Source organism: Cupressus sempervirens, chromosome 4 (genome assembly GCF_028749045.1).
Source record: "Cupressus sempervirens isolate cs-2001-9-10 chromosome 4, ASM2874904v1, whole genome shotgun sequence".
NCBI lineage: Eukaryota > Viridiplantae > Streptophyta > Pinopsida > Cupressales > Cupressaceae > Cupressus > Cupressus sempervirens.
The window spans coordinates 313906728-313918109 of NC_143121.1; the positions used below are offsets into that span (position 1 = coordinate 313906728).

The 11382-nt window shown below is 31.6% G+C and overlaps 1 protein-coding gene across 1 annotated transcript; it reads left to right on the forward strand.

The window, feature by feature from the left end:
• The first annotated feature begins 8175 nt into the window (after positions 1-8175).
• LOC149561267 (cytochrome P450 716B1-like) lies at positions 8176-10104 on the forward strand. Its single transcript, XM_089825048.1, has 3 exons — positions 8176-9315; positions 9414-9601; positions 9701-10104. The coding sequence occupies exons 1-3, from the start codon at positions 8292-8294 to the stop codon at positions 9992-9994; spliced, it is 1506 nt and encodes a 501-aa protein (XP_089681174.1). The 5' UTR covers positions 8176-8291; the 3' UTR covers positions 9995-10104.
• The last annotated feature ends 1278 nt before the right edge of the window (positions 10105-11382 follow it).

An 11382-nucleotide genomic window follows, 5' to 3' on the forward strand; every position in this document is an offset into this window, starting at 1 on the left:
ATATTAATGAATTAGTAATAAAATTATATTTAATACTATCAATTTTTTACTATTTTATTCTAATTAATTAAAACTATTATAGGACAAATACAAGCCACTATATGGCACTTGTTTGTATTGTCATATGTTTACTACATTTTAAAACATTTCGTATCCATTATTCTAAAAATAAAAATGTGCTTAGTAATGTTTAAGCCCTAAAAATACCTAACATTGGCCTAAAATGAAAAGGTTTGCTTTCTCACACCAAGCAAGAGATTGCTATAGTATGTCAGATTCATTCTATAATGTCGGATAGATTGTGACGCGTAACAATAGTAATCATATTCCAATTATTGATGTTTATCGATTAGATTATAAAAATAGAAAACAGTGATTCATTAATTCTCAATTTAATTAATAATTAGAAAGAAAAATGTTACCAATAATGGGTTGCATATGCCATAGACGCGTCACGCTGCCCACCATCTAGGCTTTAGCTCATAAAGCAAAAATGTATGTTTTTTTATTGATATGGAAAATTACCAAATATTTAATATTTAATTCATATTTAATTTTATTTTACTTTTTACATGTTTTCAAATTAATTGATACTATTAATTTCTTGTTTTCTAACAAAACCATGACTATCTCTTATTATTTGTAACTATTTCATATAATTAAAAAATCTTCCAATTTTTTTAAAGAATTTTCTAAATATTTATTTTAAACTCTTATTAATGATGTATGGAAATAGGCTTGGAATTTGACAGAAGATAGTCGCCTCCCAAAACAATAACCCATAAGGGATGAACCATTGCCAAGCGTGGTAGTCAGAGTTAAATCCTAAATAGCAGAAGTAAAATTATAGAAGCCAAACACACATAAACTGAAACTAAATAGAAGAAGTAAAATAATAGAAGCCAAACACACATAAACAATAGCACGAATATACCCAAAAATCGTAGTAACTCTTAGATCTTCTATTCAACCTAACATCAGGCTTTCTATCAAAGTCTAATAGAATCCAATTAGAAGTTTTCTATTTCTATCTGACACATAAAACCTTGTTATTTTCCTTCTTTCTTAGGCTTTAAATCATATATAAAATCACTTCTCATTTTTCTCAAACTCCCAAATTTACAAATTTTACAAATATTATTTTAAAAAATAAAATAAAAATTATTTCTAAATATCAAACTTAAATTGCTTTAAAGCAACTCTAGGGAAAATAAAATTCAAGAGCCATGGAGGTCAGCAAGGACAAGAAAACTCCTTGCAATAAATTTATAATGCAGTGGAAAATGAGTCTATTGAAAGTTGAAATAAAATTATAGGTCTCCCTTCGTATTTAGATAGTTGTGTTGCTCTCAAGAATTGACAACCAATGAAAATGAAACATGATTAGTTTCTTTTTTTTTTTTTTGGTTATAAATGATTAAAGTTTATTTACATACAACTCTTAGGATGTTGGCTAAGTTTCAACATTAAGAAAAAGGAAAAAAAGTCAAATTTATTTATTCCAAATTCACCAAAATAGAATGATAGTCTCTCAAAATAATGTTGTTCTTCTATTAAGATACATTTTAATTATTTTCATAATGAGAAAAATGCTTTAATATGTATTAATAATTATATAGAATTTAATTTTCATTAAAGATATTATAAATTTATATATCATAATAAAAAATCATAACAAAAATATTGTAGTTTATTATAGTAAATGGAAGAAAAAATAATACTTTATTAATGCAACTTTTTTGATTCATGATTTTGACCATAGTAAAAATATTTTCAAATTTACTTAGTCTAAAGGATGGTCTCTTTTGGATTTGTCATTTCAGATAGCAAGCTTTATTTTGGCTTGACTCTTGGGATGAGCACCCTCCTAATCTTACCACTCATCCTTAGCTACATTCCCTCTATCAAAATTTTAGTGCTGCTAGTTGGGACATAGTTAATTTTTATAAGATAGGGTTTGGTAAAGGTTTTGCTCCTTCCTTTCATTGGAAACACCCTTCTAAATGGCTTCTAGGAGGATCTTAGGAGGATAGGAAGGAGTTGTTTCAGATTTTGCAGTCTTGTGAGTGTACTACTTTGGTTGATAATGATGTTCTTGCTTGGGACAGGGAAGATTTTTCTAGAAAAAAAATTAGTGTCCCTAGGAAATGTTGATCTTCTTTAGCAGACATTTGGGGACATTCAAATGCCTTGGTGGAAGCAAGTTTGGTACAAGTATTCTTGTCCTAAATGTTTTTTTTTTATGTGGTTGGTGGTCCATAGCCGATGTCTTCCATGGGATAATTTATGCAAGTGTGGCTTCCAAGGACCCTCCATGTGTGTTCTATGTCGGAATAGTGAAGAAAATATCTCTCATCTATTTTTCCACTGCTCTTTCAATAGACATATTTGGCACTCTTGGTGGAATGTGTAGACCAATCCTATTGGCATGTTTCCTCACTGGCAAAATTCTTTGCTCACTGGGATAAGGCTCCTGTCAAGACTTCCTCTCTTCAAGTTGTTTGGGGTCTTAGACCCTCCTTTATTATTTGGCATATATGGTTGGAAAGGAACCGTCGTATCTTTACGGATGAGTTTTTAGAGGTTTTTCACTTATGGTGGAAAATTCTCCATTCTTTGCAGGAAACTATTTTTGCAAAATGTGACACTTCTAAGGCCATGGAACTAGGGGAGGATATATTCAAAAATTGTCTAAATATATCCCCCTCACATGGAAATCTACTAAGAAAGATGTGTAGACATCCCTTGCCATAGATAAATTGGGTGGGGAAGTGGAGTGCCCCCCACAGGATATTCTTAAAATCAACACGGATAGGTCTTCCAAGGGAAATCTAGGCCCTGCCGGTATTGGTGGCATTTGTAGAGATAGTAAGGGGGATATCCAGCTTGTGCTTTCTATTTATAAAGGTCTTCAAACTAACAACCTAATGGAGGCCATAGCTATTTTGTATGTTGTGAAGAATGCTTGTGATCTTGGTTGGAGAAGGCTTATCTGTGAATCTAATTCACAAATTGTGATACGTCTATTGAATCAACAACATTCTGAAGTTGTTAGTTGGAAGCTAGCTTTGATTGCAGACCGAATTTATCATTTGTCTACTTCTTTAGAGCCTATTACTTTCACTCATATTTTTAGGGAATGTAATAGTGTTGCTAATTGTTTGGTGAAGTGGGCTTCTGATCATATGTGTAACTGGACCATTGTTGATAAGACTCAACTTTCGATGGGCTTGTCCCATCACCTTGATCACTTGGTTGATCTTGACAACTGATGCCCTTTCTTTGTTTGTATTTGTTTCTCTTTCAATTTGAATAAATTTTCACCCCTCCTTTATTCAAAAAAAAATCCATTACAATAAGAGTTCAAATCTAAAAATATTAAATAAAAAATAATTTTCTTATAAATTATAAAATATTATTTCTAATACAACACATAAATTATATTCTAAATCATATTTTATTTGTACTATCGGATGTTTACTAGATTTTAAAACATTTCATATTCGAGCGCATAATGACCATTATTCCATTAAAAATATGCTCGTTGATGTTTAAACCCTTAAAAAACCTAACATTGGCCTAAATAAAATGTTTGCTTTCTCACACCAAGAAAGATATTGCTATAGTATGTCAGATTCGTTCTATAATGTGAGATAGCTTGTGACCCGTGACAGCAATAATCATGTTCCAATTATTGATGTTTATTAATTAGAATGAAAAACTAGAAAACCATGATTCATTAATTCTCAATTTAGTTAACAATTAGAAAAAAAATGGCGGTTAAACAATTACAAAGCGATGGAAAGTGGGGTTTTATTCTTATTTAAGCGCTGGAAAGTGAGTTTTTATTCTTATTTGTTTATTTGTTTATTTTATTTGTGGAGAAGAAGATAAGACTTCTTATCACTTGCAGGTTCATTGCTCTATCAGACAAACGTGCAACATAGGGGACTACTTTGACAGCCCAAAGAAGTTTGCTCCAGATCGCTTCAGTGATCGTCATGAGTCGTTTCTAACATCCCCTTCGGACAGAGAATTCGGAGTACATAAAATGGCCATTATTATTTTATTGTTTTATAAATAGACTAAACAAGTTGACATGTACAAGACAAAATAATATTGTCATCAGCATATTGTTTTATGGTGCCCATTTCACTTTACTGATTATTCTCATATATTATTATTATGATTAAGAACTGTCTTTTCCCAACATAGAAACATTAGTTGGGTTTTGTGTTATGTCTTGTTTTGGAATGTTGATGTTATGTACTTTTTCTAAAATAAGAGACGTAAAAGGGTGAGAGTAAGGACTTCTAATATAGGAGATAAAGATAATGAAGAATACATAGATAGAGGGAAGATAAAAGTCATACTTAGTCAATTAATTGGTTGATCTAAGAAGGATAATTATATAAGTTTATACTACGAATATAATTTAAATAATGATGAATAATGATTTAGTACATAGTTTAGCTAAATATTGTTAATTGTCATTTTTTAGTAAATTGTAAAATGTTAAATGAATATTAATTGTGAGAGGTTCTATATTGTTTGATATCTTTATTGGTCTTTATGTCATGATCATTATATTTGAGTTAGAAATTAGAAACCTGATTTAGATACATCTTAGGTTAACAAGTTTCTCAATATAATAGAATATATATTAAAATTATGCATAACTAATAATAAGTAATATACAACAAATAAATTATAAAATATAAATAAACTATCTTCTATAGTAATAATAAATACAAAAGTTATAAAACTAAACTATTCATACTAAAATTATAATTCTTATATTGAAATATGTAAATAAAATAAATTTTAAAAAAGAATTTATATTTGTCATATTTTATAACTATAATAATTAATAATAAGAAACATATTAGGCAAGAGCTTACAACACAATGATAAATGTGAGCCTCTTAATTGGGAGGTCTTGGGTTCAAATCTACTTGAGATTAATTACACATTGGTAAATTGTGAGCTTCTCATCGAGAAGTCATGGGTTCATATCTACTCGAGATTAACACATAATAATAATTAATCTAACACTAATAATAAAAATGAATGATAAGTAATCTAGGCTTAGGTTGATTACTATCAAAAAAATTATTAAAATAAAATTTATTAAATAAACTTATCTTTAAATAAGAATAAAACTATCAAATAAATATCTAAAAAAATATTAATTATAACTTTTTATGATTAAAAATAGGTTTAAAAATATTTTGAATGTAATATATAGGACTTTGTCTTTTATGAATTATAAAAAAAATGCTATTATATTATAAACAATATAATTTTTTGATGTGTATATATATAATCATTAAAATAAAAAATCGAATCAGATTATAAAAATTCATCTTAAAACTTTAATTTTTTAATCAGATGCATTTATTCAGCTGCATAGACGTTGCCAGATATGTCCTATCTGCTCTGATTGGCATTGCCACAATTTGTATGACTATTAGGTGATGTTGACAGGAGTGAAGTACTAGAACTTTCTAGGAGGTAACCCATCCCAGTACTATTCTAGCCTAAATGTGCTTAACTACAAAGTTTCCTCCATGGTTAAACCCAAAGCTTGCAACCCTATTTGCAAAACTTTCACCAAGTGTTGCACCTTATGAACCATTCATTAGAAAGTTGCTTAAGCTCATCAATTGATAATTATCTCCCACTTATCAATTGTATGACTATTTTTTATTTATATAAGAATATAAGGTTTAGATATTATTTGTGATAATAATTTATTTTTAATGTTTAAAACTGCAGTGGAGGAACCTAATCATTTCTCATACATAGTTAATTTAGTCGAACCCTTTTTTTTCCTTTTCATTGAAACATTCAGCAATGGCGTTGAAGGAAATGTTGCTTTCTGTGGCGGCTAATTTTTTTTATGGGTTTAAAGGCTAGGGAAGAGTTGTAGAGCTTTAGATGAAATTTTCATGATTTCAATGTGGGGCTTCTCTCTCATCACCTCTTAGTGGTTTTGCCCCTAGTTGGCCATCTGCTGCTAGTGTTTCTTCTACTCCAATTACTTCAGGATGGCTAGGTTCTAGCAAAGATTTTGGTTGGCCTTCCTGTTTCAAATGGTTCTTTCTACCCATTTCTATAGTTAGAAAGCAAAATGAGGAAGAAGAAGAAATAGTTGATGATTGATCCTTTGTGAATTCTAATTTTGTTCCTAATAGTAATGGATAGGGGAAAAGGATGACCTTGATACACCCCCATCTGATAATACACATTAGTAACATAGTGTTTTTGTCTTGAGATTCTGCCCATATTTTCAATTGTTTTAATTTCTTGGTATACCTATCTCATCTTTGTAACATGTGTTCGTTCGATCACCATGATTAGGGAAGTGAGTGATTAGTGGGTATAAATGTTATTTTTATTTCATCTTAAAATGTGATGTAAAAATATGACTCTCAATGTTAATCTTAAGATTGGCAAGTGGACAAAGAATGCTATATTGAAAATAAAAATAACATTTATTATTTTATTGATTGGCATTGAAGGAAATGTCGCTTTCTGTGGCGGCTAATTTTTTTTATGGGTTTAAAGGCTAGGGAAGAGTTGTAGAGCTTTAGCTGAAATTTTCATGATTTCAATGTGGGGCTTCTCTCTCATCACCTCTTAGTGGTTTTGCCCCTAGTTGGCCATCTGCTGCTAGTGTTTCGTCTACTCCAATTACTTCAGGATGGCTAGGTTCTAGCAAAGATTTTGGTTGGCCTTCCTGTTTCAAATGGTTCTTTCTACCCATTTCTCTAGTTAGAAAGAAAAATGAGGAAGAAGAAGAAATAGTTGATGATTGATCCTTTGTGAATTCTAATTTTGTTCCTACTAGTAATGGATAGGGGAAAAGGATGACCTTGATACACCCCCATCTGATAATACACATTAGTAACATAGTGTTTTTGTCTTGAGATTTTGCCCATATTTTCAATTGTTTTAATTTCTTGGTATACCTATCTCATCTTTGTAACATGTGTACGTTCGATCACCATGATTAGGGAAGTGAGTGATTAGTGGGTATAAATGTTATTTTTATTGCATCTTAAAATGTGATGTAACAATATGACTCTCAATGTTAATCTTAAGATTGGCAAGTGGACAAAGAATGCTATATTGAAAATAAAAATAACATTTATTATTTTATTGATTGTATTAGTATTGAAATAAAAGACACAAAATAAAATCCAATAATACAATTTATTATTATAAAAATATAGACTATAATATTTTTTTAAAATAATAATAATTTTCAATTGTAAAATTATTGAAATCATATTTTGAAATTAATCTCTTTTACTTACAAATGTTTATTCTAAAAACATTTCTTCTTTATTAATAACATTTACAATTCAAAATTTAAAATTCAAAATATAAAATATATACTAATTTTTCTTTTATGAACTATAAAGTGCTTTAGTTAGCCAACTTTATCAACTAATAATATATTGCTCATTATCAACTTTATCATTCCTATGTATTACACTACTATTTGAGAATTTGACACCCCTAACATGTCGTCATATCACCGTCAACTTTGAAAGTTGGCACGGCTATCGACGGTGCAAATAAGTTGCACCATAGCCGATGTCTATTCAATTCATGATAAGATCGAACAGTATACTTCTTAATCATGTTTGATCGGCCAGCCTTAAACATCACACACTAAGGAAGAAATTAAGCTTGAAAAAGAACGAAAATATCATTTCCTGCATGTACAGAACAATAACCCATATCGGACGAACCACTGCTAGGCGTGGTAATGGAAGTTAAATCCTAACACGTATCATCGCCGTCTTCGTTGAATGCCCTCCACTCATCCACGCATTGTGTAGTGTTGAATGCCCTCCACTCATCCACTCATCCAAAACAATAACCCATATCGGACGAACCACTGCTAGGCATGGTAATGGGAGTTAAATCCTAACACGTATCATCGCCGTCTTCGTTGAATGCCTGTTTCATCTTTCTTTGAGAAAAGAACGAAAACGTCATTTCCTGCATGTGCAGAACAATAACCCATATCGGACGAACCACTGCTAGGCGTGGTAATGAGAGTTAAATCCTAACACGTATCATCGCCGTCTTCGTTGAATGCCCTCCACTCATCCACGCAAAGTGTAGGGTTGCACATGGCTGATATCTTCAAGTAAGATGAACAAAGACTCTAATTAGCCATATAAAATCTCTTGCAGACTGAAAAATTCCTCCAGCCAAAGCTAGCCGTATTTCTCTAACATTCCAGATAAAAATTCAGCGTAGCGTTGTGGAGGATGTCTGTGCTGTGGAATCCAATATACAACTGCAGCTGGATCTCCATTGGAGCAGCTGCATTAGTTTTCTGTATCGTTGTTGGCATAGCATATGCATGTGCCATTTTCTATGCTCCAATTATCTGGGCGGCCATAAGACTGAAGTCTACAAGAAATATGCCCCCCTTACCTCCAGGAAGGACTGGTATTCCTTACTTGGGAGAATCCCTCGATTATCTGAGGTCATGGGGTAACCTGCTCGATCTGGACGCGTGGTACGACACACGGTATGCTAAACACGGGTGGATTTTCACGACACATATCCTGGGCAGCCCTACTGTTGTCGTGTTGGGAGCGCAGGCAAACAAGTTCGTCCTGATCAACGAAAACAAGTTGTTCAGAAACAGCTGGCCTAAATCTATGAGCGTTCTCATCGGAGACAACGCCATGCTTACTTCCCAAGGCGCCGACCACAAAAGGATGCGCCGCATCATACACTCCATGCTCGGGATCGAAACCCTTAAAAAGTCCGTTGGGAGGTTTGAAAGGCTCGTGCTGCGCCATCTGGGCTCTGATTGGACTCCTGGCCAAGTCATTAACGCCCATGGCAAATTGAGGGAAATGACTTTGTGTATGTCGGCGGAGTATTTTATGGGGTTGAAGGCTGGGGAAGAAGAGTTGGAGAGCTTTAGGCGGCACTTTCATGATTTCAACGCTGGGCTTCTTTCTCACCCTCTCGATCTTCCCTGGACCGCCTTTGGCAAGGCTAAGCGCGCTCGCGCGGCCCTTGTTGCTCAGATTGCTCAGCTGATCCATCTGCGTAAAACCAGTTTGATCAAGACTGAAGAAGATGAAGAAAACTTTCTGGACATGGTTTTGAGGATGCAAGAGGCTGCGGGGAGCGAGTGTTGCTTGAGCGACGAGGAGCTTGCAGACAACTTGATGGGTTTTTTCACTGGCGGTTATGATACCACTGCCTCCGCTTTGGCCACCATTCTCAAGCACCTCTCCCTCTGCCCACACGTCCTACAACACCTTCGCAAAGGTACTCGTATGCTTAACCTAATTTTAAATAAGACTACTATTGAAAAGATGTTATTTCCTTAACCTAATATTTTGTATAATTACAATGAGGCAATCCAGATTGCGAGAAGCTCAGAGATGGCAAGAAAGAAGGAGATCCTCTCACTTGGGACGAGATTAAAGGTGTGGAGTATTTGAAAAATGTGATATCAGAAGGAATGCGTATTGTGCCTCCTGTAATTGGAGGATTCAAGCAGGCAAAAGTAGATGTTGTGTATGGCGGTTACACAATTCCAAAGGGATGGAAAGTGCGTATTTATTCTTATTTAATTGTTTCTATTTTTATTTTTTTGCAGAAGAAGATAAGAGGTCTTATCACTTTGTGATATAAAACTTATCACTTGCAGGTTCATTACTCTATCAGACAAACATGCAACAGAGGGGATTACTTTGACAGCCCAGAGAAGTTTGCTCCAGATCGCTTCAATGAACGACATGAGCCGTTTTCTAACATCCCCTTCGGACAGGGAAATCGGATATGCCCGGGCAATGAATTTGCAAAGATATTAATGGAAGTATTTCTCTATCATTTAGTGTTAAGATATAATTGGGATTCGATGGAAGCCGATGAACCCATTACCGTCTTCTTCAATCCTCAACCAAAACTTGGTTTGCCTTTGATGCTTAAACCAGTAGTCTAGACAAGTGGATGTCTATGGGAGTACATAAAATAGCCATTATTATTTTTGACATGTACAAACAAAATAATATTGTCATCAGCATATTGTTTTATGGTGCCCATTTCACTTTATTGATTATTCTCATATATTATTATTATGGCTAAGAACTGTCTTTTTCAAACATAGAAACAATCAGTTAGGTTTTCTTATGTCTTGTTTCGGAAAGTTGACTGTTATGTACTATTTCCAAAAAAAAAAGAAACTTCAAAGGGGGAGAGTCACGACTTCTGACATAGGAGATAAAGATAGTGAAGAATACATAGATAGAGGGAAAGGTAAAAGTCATACTTAGTCAATTAAGTTGGTTGATCTAAGAAGGATAATTATATAAGTTTATATAAGTTTATACAGGAATAATTATTTATTACATAGTTTAGCCAAATATTGTTAATTGCCATTTTTAGTAAATTGTAAAATGTTAAATTATATTATTGATGAGAGGTTATATATTGTTTGATATTTTTATTGGTCTTTATATCATGATCATTATATTTGAGTTTTACAAATTAAAAATGTGATGTAGATACATCTTAGGTTAACAAGTGTCTCAATATAATAAAATATACATTAAAATAATAATAATAAGTAATATACAAAAAAAAATATATAAATATAAACAAATTATCTTCTATAGTAATAAAAAATACAAATGATATATATTAAAATTATTCATACTAAAATTATAATTCTTATATTGAAATATGTAAATAAAATAATTTAAAAATAATAATAATTTATATTTGTCAATTTTTTTATAATTATAAAATATTTTATAATAATTAATAATAAGAAATATATTAAAAAGACAATGGCTTATAACACAACGGAATAATTAATTATAACTAATGCAGACTTCGACCATTTACCCATCCACAAAAAAAATTATATTATTTATTTTAATGATTTATAAACATGACATAATTATTAGAATGAAAATTATTAAATAAACTTAGTTTTAAAGTAAAAATAAAACTATCAAATAAATATCTAAAAAAATATTAATTATAACTTTTTGGGATTAAAAGAAGTAAAAAAAATTATAGTTTAAAAGAATTAATAGTGCAAGAGGTCAAACTAAATTAAAAATATTAATAATAATCTTAAATTTCATTATTGTAATTGCATAGGCAATATATACTACATTCAGTTCTCCTAAAACTAAATTAGTTTCCACCAATCATAGATTATTATTTTTTTCTAAGTGACATATTTCAAAAGTTTTAATATTTATCAATACAATTTGTATATTATAAAAAAATATTTATTTGAAATATGATTGGTTAAATTGGTTGGATCTTATAAGACCCTTTTTTGTACAAGCTATTTCCATACCACATTTTTTAGCCACA

Coding starts and splice junctions, on each gene's coding strand:
- LOC149561267 (XM_089825048.1), top strand. CDS start 8,292: ATGTCTGTGCTGTGGAATCCAATATACAACTGCAGCTGGATCTCCATT. Junction 9,316..9,413: donor CCTACAACACCTTCGCAAAG/GTACTCGTATGC, acceptor GAGGCAATCCAG/ATTGCGAGAAGCTCAGAGAT. Junction 9,602..9,700: donor CAATTCCAAAGGGATGGAAA/GTGCGTATTTAT, acceptor TATCACTTGCAG/GTTCATTACTCTATCAGACA.